We start from the raw sequence: 22110 nt of genomic DNA, 5'->3' as shown, positions 1-22110 counted from the left end.
CAGTCCTCCCCTCCCGTCCAGAGGAAGGGTCTTGGATTTCCAAAGATCCAGACCGTGCCTACTTCCTGTCGGTCCGTGTATAGGACACTGTACTGTAGCCGCTTTTTCTGTGCCCATCATCTGACCTGATTCTTTGGAACCCATGAAGGTACTGGTTACATGTAGTAGTTGTATCCTAGGTAAATATGGTGATGAAAATACCTCTCCTCTAAATTATAAAGGTAATGGGTTTTGCATTTTGGAATGGGTCCTGTTATTAGTGACAGGTTTGTGTGTGTGTGTTTAATGCTTCAGAAAATACAGTTCTTATCTGAACTTTGTTTAGCTAATGTCATACAATCAGTTACTTAGCAAATCCATACGGGGTCTTACTTTGGGAAGTCTTCCAGAGGGAGGCTTCATAAAACTGAGGTGGTCTGTCTAAGGCTCTCCCCAGGCCTGTTTGTGCAGCCATCTAATAATCTTAATTTCTGGCAAAATTACAATGATTATTCTAATACTTAAAGAGTTTATCCTTTAAAGTGAAAATGACTTTGTACCATAAAGTAGCCCCAAAGGCACTCTCCAGGGTCTTTATTTTCTTCCTTTTTGCGGGGGGAGGGTCATTTTCTTTTCTTTTTTTTTTAACCTGGTTTCGGAATTACTTTATCCACTTTGGTTCCTTCGAACAACTTTTCCGTTTTGGGGTGGGGGGCGCGGGCTCTACACTTCTTACATTGTGATCACGTCTCAGTGGGGTTCGTTTGTCTTAAAAGATTCATGGTAACAAAACATATTTTACTGCTACAACTAAAATGTATTTATAATAAAATGCCTTTTTAATAATTTGGAGATTGGTTTATTGCGTGCAAACCACAATTCCCTGCTTTCTTTTACTTTCAGGATCCAAGGTCTGCCAGAAGTTAGGCACAGCACCTTGACCTCACTCATGATACTAGCCATGAAACTAGCCACAGTAACAGCTCAGTGTTCATTTGTAAAATTCGAACCAGTTTCTGGAAACCTGTGACTTGACTTAAATCTCTTGAACCTCAGCGGTAGCAAAGGCCTGTCATATTTACGAGGGCCTAAGGTGTGACCTGCCAGTGGGCAATGACAAAATGTACCGGTCTCAAGAGAAGTTGCCATTCAACGCAGATCTGAGGAACCGGGAAGAGTCACCAAGGTCGCTTGTTAATGGTGGGTTTGTGCAGCCCAGAGTTAACTACAGTTAACTGTTCGCATCCATATATGATATGGATGTGATACTAATACATGACAGAGTGGTGTGACAAGCACTGATCCCAACTATCCCCCGAACCCCCAAATGCTGGCTGTGCAGAAAATCACCCTGAGTCAGGGTCTTCTTTTTCGCTGGGGGGAATAACTCTTTGCATCGGCCGTGATGCGATGTTGAGAAGCATTAGCAGGTCACAGAACGTTGTGGGCCCTGGCTGTTTTATTTTTAACATCCTATTAGTGTGGCACCATAAATCTAAGTTGACTACACTGTGCTTGGAGTTTGTAAAAGTAAGTGGAGAGGACTCTCAGCCTCTCCGAAGGACAATGTATAATCCTTACTCATTGCAGCAAATCAGTTTTTAAGCTGGGTATCTTGCTTTCTTTGAGTTGCACTGATACGACATGACATAAATCATCTCTGGATTTTGGAAAGAGAAACACTTCTTTACATATAAATCAAATGGATTTGGAGGACTCCCCGAGCGGCTGTCTGCTCTCGTTGAGGTAAGCCGGGCCCCGTCTTCAGTGGGAAAACACAAATAAGACCCCCAGGTGTTAATCCCTGTGTCACTTCGGTGCTCTATGGATATTGGCCTGAGAATGAGATTAGTGTGAAAGTTTGCGGGAACATACAGTTTCATGAACACTGCATGGTGGGAACATGGCATAGGGAGAGCAGGTCAAGCACAGAGATGGGAAGGAAGTTGGCTTAGCGGAGGGTCCGTGCTGGGTGCAGGGTTGTCTGTGTGCACTTGGCTTGGTTGAACTGAAGCGTCCAAACACCCACGTGGGTGGTTCTAAGCGGCTCTAGGTCCCTTGGTCTGAAATGGACTTTGCTGCTTGGCCCACAGAGCATCCTCCAAACGAAACAACCCCCTGGTGGACGGAAGTCCTTTTCTTCCGGTTTGAGAACCCCGTCCTGCCCCAGTGCGTCCTGCCCACCGCAGCCAGACTCACTTCTCTGAAGCAGACCCATTCGTGGTGCTCTTTTAATGACAAGCCCTCGGTGGTCTGCCGTGACATCCTGAATTTATTAATTGGATTTTGGAGGCACCTCCCCACCCCCACCTCGTCCTCCAGGCACCGCATACGGCAGACCAAATCAGACCACTTGCCATTCCCCCCCTCACCCCCCGGGAGGAGCCCCTGGCATCCTTGCCTCTGTACTTTGGAGCATGCCTTCGGCACTCCTGCCTCTAACCCCAGTTCCCCTTTGGGGCACTCTGCTTGCTCAAGACTCTGCAAACTCCAGCAGTTGGAATTAGCCCCCATTTCTCGCTGCATGCGATCGAGCCTTCCACTTCTGCTATCCCAGTGTGTGCTTCACAGGCAGGGGGGTGTGAGTTTGTGGGTGACAGAGACAGTGTCCTGTGACCTCTCCACCTTCAGGCCGTATGCCTTTGACATAGCAGGCCCTCGAGCACTTGCAGAACTAGCCGGCTCACGGGCTTTGATCCGAGAGGAACTTCAAGACGCTCCCCTCTGCACTGATGTCCTCTGCCAATGCAGCGCGGCCCGATGACAGCTGGGCGGGAGTGATGGCCCGGGGTGCCGGAGGAATGAGCTGTCCTGCGCGGTGATGTCTCCACCCACCCCACACAGCTCCCAGAGCAGTGACAAAGCAACAGCATTCACCAGTATTTGGTGTCTTAGCAGGTATGACTGTCAGAACCCTTCCTTTGACAACTTCACCACGGTCGTGTCAGTTTTAATGGATGCTGCCTGCTGCCTGCTTTAGCTTGTCCGAGTCCGTTGGTGCACACCTGCCCTGCAGAGCTGGGGAAAGTGATGAAAGTCCGAAGCCAGCTGTGGCTGGTTGTAAATCCACAGAGGGAGGTAATTAAATTGAACAGAAGCTACAGCTTGCAAAATCCATGGCATTATCCCACTCTTAGCTCATTAAAACCGCTGCCCTGCAAATTGATTTGAGCCACTGTTTCGGGAAACCGTGATGCCAATCCCCGGCAAGAACGTGGCTCGGGTGAGGTGCTTGGAGGAGTCAACAAAGGATTCTGGAAGGTGGGCGTGGCTGCCAGGCTCTGGGCTCCCCGGCAAAGCAAAGGGGAGGAGAAGGTGGTGTGTCTGCCCTTTGGTCGCAATCTTGAGGCATCTGGCTGTGAGCGGAGTGCCTGGCAATTTGGAGACCTCGCAAGGGGAACGCGGACATGTTCTAATTAGTCTTTAGGGTCTTGTCCCCTTTGTGTGTGAAAGAACCGAAAGGGAGCCGGGAGGGAAGGGGCCGAAGTCAGGGAGTGGGTGGCTTTGTGCTGCTCCCCCAAACCCACCTGCTGCTCAGGCTTTCATCCGTGTTTTTACAAAGCTGAACGGGAGTGGGTGCTCTCGGCGGAGGCGCTTCTAAGGGAAGGTTTTGAGGGTTCAAATCCTTTTAGCTTCCTGACCGGGCTGAAAGCCGGTTACATAACCCGAGACAAAAGTAACGAGGAATGGCTGGAAGGTGGGTAAGCCCACGGGCTTTCTCTGATGACTCAGACCTCCTCGGGGTGACCCTGGAGGCCTGTGAGGGCCCACATCATCCCCCTGGGCCGCTGCTGCTAACAGGGTAGAAGAGAAAACTATTCTGGGTGGGGGGGATGTGTGTGATCCAGTGTAATTACAAGTAGTTTTGAGCCTTTCAGTCAAGCGCTTCTGGAAACTGGTCTGTTCTCCGGGCTGCCGGCTGCAGTGCTCTGGCCCCGACGTCCCCCTCCACTTGGAGCCCCGCGCGCCAGCCGCTCCGGCTGCGGGCACCCGAGGCCTGGGGACCAGAGCTCTGCCAGGCCCTCTCCCACCTCGAGAGGCTCCCTGAGGCCTCCCTGCCCGTCTTCCTCCGCGGCCTCCCGGCTCTTGTCTCGCTCACCAGCGCAGCCCGGGGAGGCACCGAGCACGGTCTACGGGGCACTATGCGGAGGGTTTGGAGGGAGGACGGCTGTGGGGGAGGTTCTAGCTGCTGGGATCATTCCGAAGAAAGTAGAGCCCTGCCCTTCAAAGAGTTTCTAACCTGCCAAGGCACGCAGACACGGCAAATTGCTCGGAATGGGGTAAGTCGTGGGACCGTGAGTGAGCACAGGGTCAAGGGCCCAAGAAGGAGGGAAGCATGAATTTTTCATGAGGGGCTGGAGAACATGCCACCTTGTGATGTCTGAGCGGGGCCCTGCGGAGTAAGTAGGCCTTTAGCAGGTTCAGGAAAGGGGCGGGCCCTGTGCCTTCCGGCCCCAACCCCCCTGCTCTTCAGTGTTAAATCCTCCACCGTGAACCGTCAGCTCCGGAAGGACGGGACCGGGCACGATCCCTCCTTCCCGCTGGCACGCAACGGTGATGTCGGGGGCGCAGACGGAATCTGGTCCCCCAAAGATGTCCGCATCCGAATCCTCACGCCCGGAGACCCCCTGCCCTCCTCCTAACCCCTGGGACCTGGAACTTTTTGTGAAAGTAAGGGACTTGGCCAATGTGATTTAAGTTAAGGATCTTGAGATGGGGAGATTATCTTGGATTATTTGGACGGGCCCAGGGGGAGCACAAAGGTCCTAATTAGAGGCAGGCAGCGGGGGCCAAAGTCAGAGAAGCAGATGTGAAAGCAGAAGCAGGGGTCGGAATGACGCACACACCAGGGAAGGGAGGCGGCCTCTAGGAGCTGGACGTCCCACCGGGACTGCCCAAAGCAGCCAGCCCTGCCAGCACCTTGGTTTGGGCCGTGTAAGAGTCATTTCTGACTTCTGCCCCCAGATCTGTAAGAGAATAAATGTGTTATTTTTAGCCATTGAGTTTGTGTGGTTTGTTACAGCATCAGAAGGAAATGGAGATGGTCTGGAAGCGCATACTCGGTTAAGCAAAGGACATCGCTTATGTGAGAGATGGGGACGGCCGGGTGTGTCTGGAAAAGTCTCCCTTGGTGGCCAGTGCTAAGGACCCAGGGTGGCAGAGCCTGGCCTCAGGCGGCCCGGGCGGCGGCTAGGGAGCAAGACAAGGGTGTGGACTTGGGAGTCGTTTCAGGAGGAGGGTCTGTGAAGCGGGCTTGGTGAGTAAGCCGGGAGTCTGTCCCGTGAGCAAGCCGGGAGTCTGTCCGAGGAACGACAGCAGTTCGCGGCTTGGGCAGATGGGTAGGCAAGACGCCACCCAACGAAAGCAACAAAAAATGAAGGGGAGGCTTGGGTAAGAAGTGAGAGGTTGGGTCTGGACATCTGTGTCTGGGGTGCTCTGGAGGGTCTGGGGTACAGAAGGAGGCACAGGCCGGGATGGGCTCCCAGGGCCGGACAAAGAGTGACATTTCTCAGCCACTGTCACGTGGGATGAGGAGGCTGAAGATGGGAGACTTGGAAACCCGCAAGTGTAAGGGGTGGGTGGGAAGAGCAGGAACCCTGTAAAGAAAAAGAGGGCAAAGAGAAAAATACGGGGAATTTCTAGAAGGAGCAGAGGCTCAAAGTACAAAATGCTACTGCAGGAGCCATGCCTTGTGTGGGGATGAATTTATGGCCTTAGTGGCTGCAAACGGGTGACACCATGAAATGTGGGCAAGAGGGGGCTGTAGGCAGCTGCATCCCTACCTGAACAGCAGCCATCAGTGTAATGATATGTTCCACGTTGCGGGTTTCTTAGTCCTTGCCTCTGCTTCAGATCTTTTCTGAAAATGGGCAGGGTATAAATTAGAAATGAATTTGTAAATAAAATATTTGATCCAAATGGGACAGGCCACACTGGCAGGGGAAATATTGCTGCAGTATGATGTGGTTAAAATCCAACTTTATTGGGGCAGTCAGGAAAAATAGAGGGACACCCGGGTCCTTGAAAGTTTTAGTCTCAAGGAGGGATTAGTAAGAGCCAGACCGCTTGGTCAGGACCTTCTATGAGTTAGCCAAAGAGAGGGTGAGATGTCTCCCCTCCCCTGCCCCGGTTACTGGACAGAGGTCAGGCGAGGACTGACTGGTAAAGGGTCCTGCTTAGACATTAGCAAAGCAGCAGCCTCGCATCAGTTTTCTCTTGTGTACATGGGGACGGTTGTGGCTACTTTTCCCCTGTGATGCCACACCCCACAAGCATGACAGTAGGACAAAGCAATAATTTGGATCCTGTCTTCATGTAAAGCCTCTGTATTGTATTCATCATGGATATTTTCCAATAGTTTTTTTATTCCTTTCCTTTTTTTTTTTTTAAATTAACATAATGTGTTATTTGCTTCAGGGGTACAGGTCTGTGACTCATCAGGGTTACACAATTCACAGCACTGCAATAGTTTTGATTTAGGAAATGTCACACTTGGTAGATATCTAGAAGAATTGCAAAGAGAGTCATGAAGACACACTTGAATGCCCATGTTCACAGCAGCATTATTCACAAGAGCCAGAAGGTGGCAGCCCCCAAGTGTCCATTAGTGAATGAATGGATCAGCAAAACGTGGTAGAATCAGCCATACGATGGAATACTACTCAGCCTTGAAGAGGAAAGAGATTCTGATACAGACTCCGCGTGGATGAACCTGGAGGATGCTAAGTGAGATAAACCAGACAGAAAAGGACAAATACTGTATGATTTCACTGGAGTAGCCAACTTCATAGAGACAGAAAGGAGAATGGTGGTTACCCCAGGCTTGGAGATGGGGAGCGGGGAGTTGGTTAGTGGGGGTAGAGTTTCAGTTCAGGATGATGGAGAGTTCTGGAGATGGGTCGCATGACAATGTAAATGTGCTTAACGTTACTGACCTGCACACTTAGAGGTGGTTAAGATGGTGGGGGGAGCACCTGTCAGTCGAGCGTCCGACTCTTGGTTTTAGCTCAGGTCGTGATCTTAGGGTTGTGAGATGGAGCCCCGTGTCGGGCTCCCCTCCCAGTGCAGAGTCTCCCTTTACCCCTCCTCACCACTCTTTCTATCTCAAGCAAATGAGTCTTAAAAACAAAACAAAACAAAACAAAACAAAAGAAAAACGGTTAAGATGGTACATGTTATGCTTTGTGTATTTTACCACAGTTAAAAAAAGAAATCTCACACGCAAATGTTTCTTGATAACCAAATGGCTAGTCCTGGGTCCTCAGGAAATCCAGTGAATTCTAAAGAGCCAAGAGAGTGAAGGTGTGTGAGACCTCGATCCGGTGGCCGTGACATGCACACAACCCAAGCGAGGGGGCAAAAGCCCTGTGTGATAGCTTAGCTTGGGGGTCCTCAGAGCGTGGTCTGACTGTACCCCAGGGGGTGCCTGGCATCCCGAGCCGGACCCAATCGGAGGAAGATGGACCGACTGCCCCTTGTGGACCGACCCCCTTCCTGGCAAGCGTAGGTCAGTGGGCCGGGGAGAGAAGCCCGTTTTCCTTCCTTGGTTTGGTGGATCCTGCTTCTCTTTTGGCATCGGGCTCTGTTTTGCCTTATTGTGGCATATTTCTCCCCACGGCAGAAGCTGGAGCAGATGCGATCACGCGTGAGTCTCTGCCAGCTTCCCTCGGATGCTTTTGTGTGCAAAGCAGTTTCGGGCGCACCTAGGAAACTCTCGAAGGAGTTCAAGTCCTGGGAAACCAAACGTAATCTGTTCGGCTGGTATTCCACTCAGAGGGGGTCTGTGGTGCCGAAAACACAGGCGCCCACATAAGGGTGTAAAATGCACACCGATGATAACACAGACTTCCAAAATGGAGTTTGTGGGATGAGGTCATCTGTCTTCCTTCCTACTCCTAAACTGTGGCCCCAACTCCCTGGCTGGCCCAGACTTGCGTTTTCCCGTTCTCTTACCTGCAGCATGTTTGCTCTCGGGTTCTGTCTCTGCCTCTTTGGGACAGTGAACGCCGGCGGCTGTAGGGCCACGTGGGGCCGTGCAGTGTCCTCCAGGACTCACCTGCCCCACCCCTCTTCTCTGCAGGTCCCGGCTTTGGCTTCCTGACATTTTGTCACCCTGCTCTCTTTGATCCTTTTGCTTTCACAATCATGTGCCAGCCATTTGCACCGCCCATGGCTGCAGAGAAGGCTGAAGGCTGGGCTGTGCTCTCTGTCCCCCAGGCTCCTGGGCCAGCCCCGAAAGCCCAGCCCAAAGCCCTGAGACAACAGGGAGGCATCTGGATAAGCCCTACCACGAGACCCGCCAGATGTCCCCAGACTCATGCTTCTTCCTTTATTTATTTTTTAAAAGGTTTATTTATTTATTTGACAGAGAGATCACAAGTAAGCAGAGAGGCAGGCAGAGAGAAAGGAGGAAGCAGGCTCTCCGCTGAGCAGAGAGCCCGATGCAGGGCTCGATCTCAGGATCCTGGGATCATGACCTGAGACAAACCAAGGCAGACGCTCAACCAAGAGAGCCTCCCAGGCATCCTTGAGTGACTTTTTCCTTGACAGTTCCAATAAAACTTTATTATACAGACACTGAAATGGAAGGACCCTGGGATCATGACCTGAGCTGAAGGCAGAGGCTTTAACCCACTGAGCCACCCAGGCGCTCCTAGCTTCTTCCTTTTAAATTGTTCTAAGAACAAATGGGTCTCTTGGCTCTCCCATCACCGATGGGAACAGCGAGAGGTGAATTAGCTGACTGACGAGTGTACGGTTACTCCAGAAAAGGGTTCAGCAAACTGTTTCCAGAAAGGTTCAGGTAGTGTGAGCCAGACGGCTTGTCACGGTTTATACCGGATTCTTCCCTATTGCAAGAGTTTATTACTGATTAAGCCCTTACCACTTGAGTGACTTGTTTTTTCTTTTCTTTTTTAAAAGAAGATTTCATTTGTTTATTCATGAGAAACAGAGAGGGACAGAGAGAGACAGAGGGGCACAGGGAGAAACAGGCTTCCGGCTGAGCAGGGAGCCCGACGCGGGGTTCGATCCCAGGATTCTGGGATCATGACCTGAGGCAAACCAAGCTAGACGCTCAACCTAGAGGCTCAATAGAGCCTCCCAGGCATCCTTGAGCAATTTTTTTCCTTGACAGTTCCAATAAAACTTTATTATACGGCCAATGAAATGGAAGTACTTTCCAAATATCATAAAATATTCTTTTGATTTTTTTTTAAAGATATTATTTACTTGACAGAGAGATCACAAGTAGGCAGAGAGGCAGGCAGAGAGAGGGGGAAGAGAGCCCGATATGGGACTGGATTCCAGGACCCTGAGATCATGACCTCAGCCGAAGGCAGAGGCTTAACCCACTGAGCCACCCAGGCGCCCCCTCTTCTTTTGATTTTTAAAAACCATTTAAAATTGTAAAAACCCTTCTTAGTTTGCAGACTATATCACAGCTGGTGGCAGGCCAGGTGTGGCCCTGCCGGCCAAGTTTGCCACCCCTGCTGTAGAGGAAGGAGGGCTCCCCAGGACTGCTGGTGCATGTTCAAGGCAAGGAGCACGGGGATCCCCTCTGCCATCTGTGTCTGACTTACCATTTCTGAGGGTTGGGTGAATAGGATGGGGTTTGGAAGGTAGAAAGTGTAAATTGTGACACTCCGGGGGACCCTAGGTGTCTAACTGCTAAGCCCTGCTTCCTGACGTTCATGGCAACAAAAATCCAGCATCTGAAATCAGACCCGGGTAATGCCGCCGCTGGAGTGCTGTGTTAGCATGCTGGGGCTCTGTAAATAACCCCTCCTTATTTTTAACACCCTTGCCTAGTCAGATGGTCTCTGGTTTCTCCCAAAGAAAATCCCAGGGCCCAGCGATCCCAGCTGGAATTCAGAACCTCTAAGTCTTATTGGTAAACAAGACCCCGTTATCCCGTCATCCCCCCCCTCCCCATCATCCACATGCTTCCCTACAAAAGTAGGGAACAACGCCGGGGGGGGGGACATGCTTTTCTTCCCACTTCAGGGTCATGGGGCCCCTGGGCCATCTAAGGTCAGGAATCCAACCAAGCAATTTGTATGCAAGGTGCAAGGAAAAAGTAAGTTTTCAAAGAGCTTTTATTTCAAACATAGTCAGACTATACCCAGTTAAAAAATGCTCCTCAGGTGTCTTGGAAACCAAGGAGGGAACGTTCAGTTCACTGGAAAGGGTGTCTTGTCCCAGAGAAGGAGGGAGGGGCTGGCTATTTACACAGGCAACACCGGGACGGGCAAATGAGCACAGGGCGTCCCTATAGGGCTCAGGGAGGACACCTGGACCCTGCTTATCAAAGACAGCTGGCTCAACGAGGCCCACGGGCAGCTCCAGGGCAAGGTGGGTCCTCACCAGACACCTGTGCACCTGCCAGCCCCGCGGTCTCCCTCCCACCCTGGGCAGGTGTGGATCATGTCCACTTTCTGGATTCCCAGGGGAGCCTGTCACAGCCCAGAGAAGGGCTCAGAGACAGAAGCAGCAGTGGACGTCGTGGGGTGGGTGGGAGGGGGGACAGGGAAAGCTCCGCCTCCTCTCTAGAACGTTCTGGGCCAGGCTCTGGCTTCCCGAGGGGAAAGCACCAAGGCGGGGCTGGGGCTCCAGGAGGGCTAGTGCTCGGGCTCGGCGTCCATGCACGACTCCCAGGGGTTCTGGGGCATTCGAGGCAAGGAGAGGAGCAGGAGGGCCAGGCCGCCGAGGAAGAGGAGGACGAAGGCGGAGCAGGCGCAGGCGAAGGACCAGGAGTAGTAGTACTCGATCCACACGGTGTGCTCGCTGTCGATCATGCGCTTCACCGACTGCCGCGTCACCTCCACCGACACGAAGATGCACAGGCCTGGGGCGGAGCGGGACCTTCAGGGCCGGTGCCGAGAGCGCCCGGGGCGGAGCTCGGGGCCGGAGCCTGCGCAGCCGCCCGGGTCCCCGTCCGCCGCGCAGCCCGCGCGCGAGCCGCATCTCGATCCTTCCCGTCGGTGCTGGCGACCCGCCTGGCTCTCGGCGCCGCCCCACCCTCCGATTCCCGCGCGGAGCGCACAGGCGGCCCGGATCGGCGTCCCCGGGGGGGGGGGGGGGGGGGGCGGCGGCTGCGGCCCCGGCCGGCTCCCCACCCCCAGGTGGCCGCAGAGCCGGCGGCCGCGCTCCCTCGCCCGGGCCGGGGCCCCCGCGCTACCTGCGAAGGCGTAGAACATGGACGCGGGCCTCAGCAGGTAATCCCGCTTCTTCCGGAAGGACAGCAGCGCGCACGTGGTCCCCATGATGATGAAGCCCAGGCTGAAGACGGCGATGGCGGCGGCCGAGATGCTGTACTCTGCGGGACAGGGGCGGGCGCGGCACCGCGGCTCAGCGGCGGCCTCTCGGCGGCCGGACGGCTGGTGCCACGCGTCCTTGTGCCCATGGCTCTGGGGAGCACACTGAGGGTCCGCGACGAAACCCCTCACTCAGAGTCACACAGCGGGGGCAACAGGACCCCCTTCCCACTCCCGGGGTGCGGGTGGTGGCGAAGCTACATGTTCCCCCTCGGTGGCGGACAGAGGCCTGGCAGCAGGCGGCGGGAGGGGTGGGGGCACGTGGCCGCAGACCTTTCTGGAACACAAAGCTTCCTGGGAGCCAGGGAGCCTCGGGGGGGGGAGGGTGGTCTGCCCTGGGACCCCTAGCAGCCGCGCAGGTGTGGTTTGTTGCAGGGCCCTGCGTGTGATCGTGTGTGTGTGCGTGCGCGTGCGTGTGCGCGCGCGCCGCTTGTGTAGAGACTGCCCGAGCGGGCGTGCTCGTGTGTGCACGGGCACGCGAGGCTCTCTCCGGGCCGGCGTGTGCGCGCTGCGTGCCCACACTGTGTGCAGGGCCCGCGCCGGTGCGGAGAAGGCCCCCGCGGCACACGCGCTCCGAGACCCCTGGGCCGCTCCCCGGATTCCCCCCATGGGGCGGGGGACAGGCAGGCGACGGAGGGAATCAGCTCCCTGCGGGCTCTGATCCGCCCTGAAGACCAGCACCGGCCGCTGGAGTCCTGTTCCATTTCCCGGTCACTCCGGCCTCCCCCGGGCCCCGGCAGGAAGACGACTGCGGGGACCTTCCAGGAAACGTCACCTTCCAGGGCCCCTCCGGATGGCGGGCCACCCGGGTTGTGCTCCCAGAGCGCAGAGCGTCAGGCTCAGCCGCTTTTCCTCGCAAGCAGCGAAGACAGGGCTTTTGGGCCAAATGACTTTGTGGCTCAGCAGTCTGTCCCGGAGGTTCTCTTCCTGACCCTCCCTGCTTTCGCCCACCCACTCACCTTTCTGAGTAGTGACTTCGAAGATCTCCGAGGTCTTGCCTGGGCTAAAATGCCTGAAGTAGGAACAGTTTTTCTCTGCGAAGGAGGGAGACAGCCTGTGAGTTGAGCCAGAGGGCCTGCAGACCTGCCAGAGGCTCCACCAAGAGAGGGTGAGTGTGATATCACCCCCCGCCAGGGGCCCTCCTCACCCTAAACCCCGAATCTGAGCCAAAACAAACATCTTTATCCACCCTTACACCAAAATTTCAGTAGGATAAGGGGGTTTCGTAAGAGGCTAGGAGATCTTCAGGAAGTAAAGGCTGACCCAGTCGAGAGGGCACAGAGTACTGTGGGTAGTGAGTCCCCATTAGGCAGATGGATAACTGGGGCTCAGGAACACGTTTTTTTGGGGAGTACCAGCAACAAAGAGCCAAATGGTGGTTCTCACCTGGGCCTTGTTGGGCAAGGTCTGGAGACCCATTTGGAGTCACAACTCGCAGGGGTAACTTGGCATGTAGAAGATAGAGGCCAGGAAGACTGCTAATCACCCTGCAACTTCAGGACAGCCCCTCACAGCATAGAATTAACTGGCCTCAGTCTATCAGTAGGGCTGAGGTTGAGAAAGCCTGATGACACCAACATCTAGGGCTGTCTTTCCTAAGGATATCCGGGCCCATCCTGATGCACTGGGTGTGACTGTGAAGCAAGTGATGTTTTTCAAAAGCTTTCCAGAAGATTCTGATGCTCACCCAGTTTGGAAAGCCCTGCCCCAGGTCTCTTAAAATGCTCCACAGAGAGCTTTTCTGAGTGGACCAACGGATGGATTTGGGTGGAGGGAAGGGAACTTCCATTCAATTCCATTCCATTGCCAAATGTGAGCGACCATTATGTCATTTCATCAGACTCTTGACACCTGTGGTCAGACACAACCTCCCTTGGCAGGTGCATGTTCTAGCTGATTAGTGTCAAAAAAGCTATAGAAGATCTGTGAACAGCAGTACCAAAAATCTGGATTTGATGGGGCCCAGAGGAAGGACTCAGAACAAAGAGATTCGTGCTGGTTTTAAACCCAATTTCAGGCATAATTTCTCTTCCATTTTTCTCCCTTAATTTCTCTTGTAACTTGACATCAAAGGATATTCATACTGCTTATGGAGTACAGTTTAATATCCTTGACTCTGTTTTTAGGAAGCAGGTGAATGGTTATCTTAAAAATATATATTATTTTATGTTTCTTTAAAAAAAATTAAATTGGGTTGCTTTTTATTTGTGTGAAGCCCTCCATTGATTTCTTCTTCCTGTGGGTCCACGACGCTCAGTAGAAAACACCTCCACTCCTCGTTTAGATGGCCTCTAGGTTGTGCTTTCATTTCTTCACTTTCAGGCTATATTTAAATTATCCTGAGATGATTATTGATGTTGAGTGTCCTTTGGAAAGTTACCAGAGGTGTTGCCAAATCATAGCTTTCATTGGTCTGCAGGCTTTCTTCTATGTGACCTAAGTCATCTTATTGCCACTTAAGCCTATGGCCTCCCAGTCCTCCCTTCCCCCAGTGTCAGGGTTGCTTCTCCTCCCATGATGGAGAAGGAAATGACCCTTGGAGATGAGCCAGATTTAGCAGCAGTAAATATTCTGCGAGGTAAACAGCCATCTCTCTGAGCTTCTATATTTAAATCACTTTCCTTTTGAGCAGAGTTACCTAGGGTGTCTGAATGCCGGCAGTGATGTCAGATTAATGCTGTTCTTTTCTCTCTCACAGCTTCCGGTGCTATTTTAAAACATAATGCAACTCTCTTCTATTCGTTAGATTATTAGCTCTAGATTCTTTTAAATCACTGCTTCAGAATGGCTCGTGCTCTGTCGTAAGTCGCCATGTGTGTCTCCCTCTGGACAAAGGACCATTTCTGTTTCATTCTTTAAGGGCCAATTTCAGTTGTCATTGAAAACCCTCTGAAAAGAATTGACTGGATTCAAGTGTATTTCACGGTCAGCTGCCTCCCTGACTACTCACAATCCGGGAGTTAAAAGCTTTTGGAGCCGAGGGCCGTGAGATGAAGGCCCCTCAGAGCCCGACCAAAGCATGGAGCTATTGGGCAGCTCCGGGCTGCTGGGCCGCTGTCACCGAGGGAGTGTTTGTGTTATCAGCCTCCCCCCAACCCCAGACCGGTGGCAGGCTCCAGCCTGACAGACCACCGTGTGCATGAAAACCGTCTTAGCTCGGGTCATAGTGGGATGCTGTATGTCTGAGGAAGCCTCCTGTGGATTTTCTGGGGGAGATTTTCCCCTTCATTGACCCAGGGACACTCCTACGTCCTCTCCTCCCCTATTACATGATATCACGTTGTGTGGAATAGGAGACACCCAATTGGAGGGATTCCCACACCAGGCATCTGGAAGGTTCTGCTGCTCTCTGATCGGGCTGAGCTTAGGGCACGAGAATGGTTGGGCCAACCCTGTCCCCTCTCTTGAACTTAGCACGTGAGCTAGGCCAGCGTCTTCTGCCCTGAACCTGGGGGTAACATCAGCTCGAGGGCCCCATGGCTGCCCATGGAAGACCACAAGCCCCTTCATGGTCCCTGATGACCCCAGCAGGGGTTGGGGGACACGTTAGACCCAGGTGCCATTCCAGACACTTCCAGCACCAACAAGATGCTCATTCAGGAAAAATCAAGCAGGGCATCTGCCTGTGTCACTGAAGGTTGCGCAGGGTCCTGCTGAGGTGGGCAGACCTCGCTTCTGCCCCTTTGTCTGCAGGGTTCTGTGTACGCTGGGCATCGAGAGCAGCTTGACAAGGAAGGACACCAGAGACGGGCCCAGTGTGGGCCGCTTAGTCACAGGTGAGGGGCTTGGAGGAGAAGGGGCAGTGGCGGCTCTCTGACAACTGTGTAGGTCCTGAGTCTTACTGCTTCTGCCTTTCTGATGTCCTTCCGGGCCTTTCCCGAGCTTCCGTCAGAGCTGCATAAAGCTCAGGGCTTTGAGCTTGGTCTTCATGGATGATAGCCCCTTCGCTGGGGGCATTCAAAGAAGCAAATGCTTTGGATCAAGTCAGCGAAGATACCAATGTCAGGGTGATGATCTCGGCTAATAATCAGGAAGCTGGAAGTTCCTCCGGCCTCCTTTGTCTCTGCAAATGGCCCAAACAAACTCTAATGTTTGTATTTCTATTTTTTGGTATTCCAGAAATGTCTGTCATACACCATCATAAGACTCAGTGGTCTAAAAATTTAAGTGGGTTATTCCTTAAAAAATATGGTGAACTCAGGGCACGTGGGTGGCTCAGTTGAGTGTCCAGCTCTTGGTTTCAGCTCAGGTCGTGATCTTGGGGTCATGAGACTGAACGCCATGTCCGGCTCTGCACTGGGCTTGGAGTCTGCTTAAGGCTCTCGCTCTCCCTCTGCCCCTCCCCTCTGCTCTCTCTCTAATCAACAAAAATAAATCTTTAAAAATAATATGGTGAATTCATCTATTAAGCTTGGCTGTGGTTGGAGAGTCCTTGCTAAGCAAGCATTCTGGTTAGGGAATGATTACACACAACTATATCTAACTGTCCATTTGAAACAACAACAACAAAAGGCATGTTTGACTCTAACCTGAACTTGAGTTAATGCAGATTTCCTCTGATAGTTGGGATAACTTCTGTGATTAAGGGGTACTTCTGGGTTATCACTGAGAATGTATCAGTGTACCCAGTGCTGGTTGATGCAGACTTTAATATCTTAAAAAAAAAAATACCTTGTTGGTTGACATAAAACTAAGGGAACTAGTGACTTAAGCATTGGAAAAAAAAAATAGTTCACTTACTTGTTACTTGCATCAATGCCAGGGCTGTCTTCACCCTTTTTTGTAAAAGTAGTTCTTGGTGCTCCCGACAGTGGTTTCTCTGTGCTCTGTCTTCCCTTACCACTCGGATTGAGAAATTTTGTCCAGTGGGTTGAAGAAATCCCCAAGACCCAAGCCCAGAAGGTCAGAGCATTGCTGTTCTACTGGGGAGGGGGAACGTCTGGTTATGGCCTGGGTCTCTAGCATGGACTCACGTGGATGGGAAAGGGAGTCCCTGAAATTCTTGATGCTCTTTGCTATGGCTCTAGTTCCTGCACCAGGTACTGGAGGAGAGGACAGGCCATATGGGAAGTGGGGTACTGGGGCAGTCTGCTATCTTAGCCTGGAGAGACAGAGCCTGAGAGAAACAGCATTCTGCCCAACCCAAAGGCAGGGGCTATCCCCTCTGGGGTGATTCACTTGGGCTTTCAGACAGACAGCCTCTCCTGACAATGGGGGAAGGCCCTCCTCTTACTCTGAAGGTGTTAGAATTAACCTCAGATGTCGATCTTTGCATGACAGTTCTTCTAAAGCTCTTTGGGTCGGTGGGAAAAACCAAATGAGACAATTTATGTCCTCAGAGCTTCCAGCGTTCTGTGGCTCAGTGGGACCTTGGAAAGTCTCCTCTATGGAACCAGCTCCCAGTTGAGCTTCTTTCAAACCATGTCATGTCAAAAGTTGGCCTCCTAAGCGTTTGCCTGGATTGGCAGCTTTTAGGAGTTTTGTTCCTACGTACCGTGGGGTGTATTGTATGGCAGTGGGCTGGAGAGACAAGGGGCTCTGGATTTGAGACCTGGGTGTTGAACTTGTGACAAGGTTAGCTTTGGGAAGGCCACTCTGAGCCTCAGCTTTCGCACATGTAGAATGAGAACCACCTGAAGAATGTGAGCCTCCTTACTGGGCTGTTGGGAAGTAGTCTAATGTAGTGAGCAAGAAGGAGAATTTTAGGGGCATGAACTCTAGCTGCTCTGCCATGGTAATTGTGTGACCCCAGTCAAATGACTCAATCTCTCTGTGCCTCATTTTGTTTATCTGTGAGGTGGGATGATGATAATAGTACAGGCCTCATAGAGAATTTTGTGAGGATTAGTTGAGTGCATCTTTATTTCTCTTTGTCATCCCACTGCCTTCTGGCCTCCATGGTTTCTGGAAAAACATCAGCTGTAAATTCTACCTTAATAAGATCCCTCGTATGTGATGAGTCATTTCTTGCTGCTTCCAAGATTCTGGGTCTTTATCTTTTAACAGTTTTGATCATGATGCCTCTAGGTGTGGATTTATCCTACTAGAATGTGTTAAGTGCCACGGATTTATAGATCAATATTTTTCATGAAATTTTGAAACTTTTCAGCCGTTATTGTTCTGCTTTTCTGCTTCCTGCTGCTTTCTCTCGCCCTTCCTTCTGGGACCACCATTATGCATATATTGCTCATTTGATACTATCCCGCAGGTCTCTGAGGCTCTGTTCATTTTTCTTCCTTTTTTCCTGTCTATTCCTCACACTAGCTAATCACAATCGATCGATCTTCAAGTTCACTTATTCTTTTTTGCACCTGCTCAGATCTGTGTTTGAAACCTTCTAGTGGATTTTCCATTTCAATTATTATAGTTCTCAATTCCAGAATTTCTATTAGGTACTTTTGTTTATTTTCTTGTGTGTATGTCTGTTCTTTTTTAAAGATTTATTTATTTATTAGAGAGAGAGAGCGCACAATTAGGAGGGACAGAGGGAGCGGGAGAGTGAATCTCAAGCAGACTCTGTGTTGAGCGTGGAGCCCAATGTGGGGCTTGATCTCATGACCCTGATAACATGACCTGAGCTGAAACCAAGAGTTGGACACTTAACCAACCACCCAGGCACCCCAAAGTATTTTTTAAGTGACTCCATGCCCAGGGCAGAGTGCAACATGGGGCTTGAACTCACGCTATTATATCCTGTTACAGTAATTTCTATCTCTTTATTGATAATTTCTATTATGAGACATCATTCTCATCTTTTGTTGTTTAGACTTTTCCTTAGTTCTTTGAATGTATTCTGATTTAAAGTCTGTAGGTCCAATATCTGGGCTTTCTTAAGGATCTGTTGATTGGTTTTATCCCCTTTATGTATGGGCCATACTGTCTTACTTCTTTGCATGTCTTGTGATTTTTTTTAACTTAAAATTTAAATTTAAAGCTGGAATATTTAAACAATATGATGAGCCACTCTGGAAATCAGAGTCCCACCTTTCCCTAGGGCTTGTTCTTGTTAGAGTTTGCTACTGTTTGTTGAGCGACTTAATTAATTTCGTAAAGTCTGTTTCCTTTGTCATGCTGGACCACTGAAATCTCTGCTCAGGTAGTTTGGGAACCAGATCACATTTTGTAAAATGCTTGGAATGAATCCATCTCCCAGTCTTTACTGAGGGGCTCTGTGCTAAACAGAGAGCTAAGCACTCCACTCAGCAGCGTATATTTCTGCCTTAGCTTGCACTATCTGCTTGCCCACAGCCTCAAGATCAGCCCAAGGTGAGAGCTTAGGACCTTCTCAGGCCTTTCCTTGTACACCATACAGCACGCTTACGCACAAGGCCTTCTAAATTCTCTGGAACATGTTGGAGCTTCTCAAAGCCACCTATGGACATCTCATTCTCTAGCTTTTTTGGTTAGCCTCCTCTTTGCCCTAACTGTTGTATAACGCCTCAGGAAGCAATGTTAAACAGCTATTAAACAATTAAACATTTGTTTAATTAACAGTATTAAACAATTGTTTCTAATTGTTTTTGACAAATGCTCCCTGAGTAAAAAAGATTGTTTCCACTGAGTGAGCTCAGCGTCAGGGCAAATAAAGACAGCTTTGCAAGGGGGAGACTTCCAGGGAACCCCCAGACAGATCAAATAATGACAGTTCTCCAGGAATGAGGCTTTGAAAGGGCTCCAGCTCCATCTGTCCCCTTTGGGGACTACCAAGCTGCTAAACTTTCAGTGTTTGCAGGCTGTTGGTTTTCAAGCCTATGCCAGAGTTGGGGAGTGGGGAGCAGGAATAGTGCAAGTTTAAGTATCACAGAACTCCCCGTTCTTACTGAAATTCATCTATTTTTCTCAAAGAAGCACTCGCTGGATTACTGCAAGACTGGTTAATTTCCAGCGTTCTGAAAGAGTATTTTCTGACCAGTTTTGCCAGAGTTCTTGTTTTTATGGAGAAGAGGGTTTTTGGAGATTCTTACTCTGCCATTTCTTCTGATGTCATTCAAAGTTAAAACACAGAAGGCACTGAAAACAGTATTTGGCAGATGGTGCTAGATTGGCGTTTGTGGTGATTACTGCCGTGAATAATAATCGAGAGAACATGTATGAACCCTCTTCCTCCCTCCAGCAGAGAGTAATCTCCCAGAGCACAGGGAAAGTGGGTGGGGAAGGAAAAAAGTGTCCATCTGCAGAGAAAGGAGAGGGGAGAAGGGAGGAACATACTTCAGAAGCTTGTCGTGGGGAGGGGGCAGGTAGGGCAGGGCTCACAAGTGTGGGAGGGAGGATTCACTCTGGACCAGGGCAAGAAGGCATAGAGAGGGACTCCGGTCAGGCTCAAGGCCAAACCATGCCTGCTGGTCCTCTGCAGCTAACCTCTTGCTTGTTAGTCTCTTCCTTGTACGGGCTTGCCTCGGCTCCCTGCTCATCTGCTCTATAAACTCTCCAGATTTTAAAAGGCAGGTGCTTCTGAGGACAGGTGGACTGGACCGGAGCAGTGCCTCCCCATGCATGGGCCGGCAAGACCCTGCCCTGCCCTGCCCTGCCCTACCCTACCCATGGGAATTGGCTGAGTGATGCGTCTGTTTACGAGTGTGCTCGGCCTCGGCTGAAAGCGTGGGCATGGGAGCTATGCGGATACCCTTCAAGCACATGTCCATGTCCGTTAAAGCTCTCGGCCCCGGGACTCGGTGTTTCTAAGACAGCTGGGTATTTACGAGGCTTCTGCGTATCTTAGGGGGAAATGAGCAAGCCTGGAGTTTTCTAGAGCCAGCAAGAGGGAAAGGAGGAGGAAAAAGACAAGTGGAGGAATGGGGTTTGGGCTCCTTTGTCCCACACACAGACTGCGAGATCTCCGGGGACTTAGCTCTGACTTCCTCGGAAGGCAGACTTCAAGGAACACCCAGTCTGATCTCAGGGGGAATGATTCTGAAAATCAGGTGGGTCCCGGTACTTAGGCTGGTCCACTGCCGCCTTACAGTGACATCTGGGAGCCCTGGAAGGGACTTGATGTCGCTGAGCCCAAGCCCTGTGTTTTACAGGAGGCAGCAGAGGCCGCAATGGGCTTTGTTGACCCTGGAGTCACTGGGGGGCCGTGGGCAATGCGTGACGGAGCCCAGACCTCCGATTCTCCACGCAGGGCTCTTTCCACAGCACAGGCTCTGTCTGCTATGAACGTGGGGGGCTCCCCATTTGCAGAATTGTCTGGTCACCCTCACACCAGGTGTTCCTGACAAGGAGCCCACCTTTGACGTGTCGTTCAGTCCCATGGTGGGTGGGACAGGAATTGAAGAACACACTTAAAATTGAGCAGCAGCTATGCTTCCCAGCCCCGAAGGGGTCTGAGCTCAGAGAATGCACTGGAATGATGGTTCGGACAAAAAGCAGGTTTAGGAGCAGGTCCTGCTACAGAGGTGTGGCCTCTGCAGTCAGGCGAGAGCCCCCACCTGGCTGCAGCCTTCACCGTGGCCATCCTGAAACTCTCAAGAACAATCCCGGGGAGCCCCACGTTTCCACTGTGCGCCCCACCGTATGCACTTTGTGGCCGATCCAGCCTGGGGGCTGCGGAACGCACGAGCCCGCCCCAGGTCCCTCCGGCCACTTAGCCTGTCCGTGCAGGGAGAGAGCGGACGAGAGGCCCCCACGGGGGCCAGAAGCCTCTCGTCTGGCAGAGCCACGGAGTCTTTCCTGAGCCTCTGGTCCCACCTGCACAGCCCTGTGCTCGGGGCGGAAAGCCGGAGGCCTCCACGGTACAGAAAGGGCTCGAGGCCAACGGCCTCAGTTTACAGACCAGCTCTGGCCCCCAGTACAACACACACAGTTCCGATCCTCCTCCCCGGGCACAGAGGGCTGGGTGGTGTTGCTGTCCCGAGGCAGGGGGACCTGCCCTCTCTCCCACTGGCAGCTTTCCCAGGGTGGGGGTGGTGAGGAAGGGCCGGGCGGGGACGGGATCAGAGAGTGGGTACGTTACCCCCAGGCAGGGTGATGGGTCCGCAGGTCTTGTCGGTGCTGTCAGTCATGACAATACGCTTGGTGCAAATCCGCCAGAGGCCGAAGTGGGCCGCCTCGCAGGTGGCATTGTGGTGTTTCACCTCGGGGCTCAGCACGGCCCAGTGGTCGGTCACCACGGCCACCATGGCCAGCACGATGCCCACCAGGATGCAGAAGAGGGTGGCGCGGACCTTCAGCGCTTTGGTCTGGGACATTGCAGTGGTGGAGGAGTGGGTGCCCTGGGCACGGTCTGGTGGCAGTGTCTCCTGGGCAGGTGGCAGCCGGGCTGGGGAGGTGGCAGCGAAGACTGAGTCAGGGGTAGAAGCTAAGTTTAGTGCATCCGGCTGAGCCAGAGGGGCTGGCCTCGGGGCTGAGGGACACCAGACGGGGCCGAGCAGCTGCCCAGACGTGTCAGGGGCCTGAGCGAGGCTTCTATTAATGCGCACCTCAGGCATGTCACCAAGGATAGCTTGTCCTCAGGTTTCAGGGCTTTCTTTCCCTCTTGGGACCTAAAATACCTGGAGGGGCCAGGAGAGAAGGCTCTAGATAGTGACTTGAGACCTCCACAGTCGGCAGCCCAGGACACCTGAGTTGGAGGCAGTGAGGGGTAGGCCACAGGGACACTAGGTGTGTGGGGATCTGCTTGCTTTGGGCTCCAGGAGGAGGCGGCCCTGCTGGGTGGGGGCAGGGGACCCTGGGGTTCACTGGTGCCACAGTCTGGTGGGCGATCACACTGGACAGGCCAGTCACCAGTGGGGGCGGGTGTGAGTGGGTCTTTGTCCTGGAGGCTTGGGGGACTCAGGAGCCTGCCGAAGGACATCTTGGGGATCCCCTACCAGAATGT

The 22110-nt window shown here is 52.2% G+C and overlaps 1 protein-coding gene across 1 annotated transcript; it reads right to left on the bottom strand.

Annotated features, from left to right (window-relative positions):
* Positions 1-10058: 10058 nt before the first annotated feature.
* CACNG1 (calcium voltage-gated channel auxiliary subunit gamma 1) lies at positions 10059-21659 on the bottom strand. Its single transcript, XM_047708268.1, has 4 exons — positions 21247-21659; positions 12254-12328; positions 11159-11296; positions 10059-10825 (listed from the first exon to the last, which is right to left on the bottom strand). The coding sequence occupies exons 1-4, from the start codon at positions 21479-21481 to the stop codon at positions 10599-10601; spliced, it is 675 nt and encodes a 224-aa protein (XP_047564224.1). The 5' UTR covers positions 21482-21659; the 3' UTR covers positions 10059-10598.
* Positions 21660-22110: the final 451 nt, after the last annotated feature.

This window comes from Lutra lutra, chromosome 16 (genome assembly GCF_902655055.1).
Source record: "Lutra lutra chromosome 16, mLutLut1.2, whole genome shotgun sequence".
Classification (NCBI taxonomy): domain Eukaryota; kingdom Metazoa; phylum Chordata; class Mammalia; order Carnivora; family Mustelidae; genus Lutra; species Lutra lutra.
Note: the sequence above shows the minus strand (reverse complement) of the source record. Positions and strands in the feature narration are given on the sequence as shown.

Bases quoted from the DNA above. Each gene is read 5' to 3' on its own strand.
- CACNG1 (XM_047708268.1), bottom strand. From the start codon at position 21,481: ATGTCCCAGACCAAAGCGCTGAAGGTCCGCGCCACCCTCTTCTGCATC. The intron at 12,329-21,246 runs GTAACGTACCCA...CCTCCTTCGCAG, and splicing joins ACCCATCACCCTGCCTGGGG to AGAAAAACTGTTCCTACTTC. The intron at 10,826-11,158 runs GTAGCGCGGGGG...GCTCCGCCCCAG, and splicing joins CATGTTCTACGCCTTCGCAG to GCCTGTGCATCTTCGTGTCG.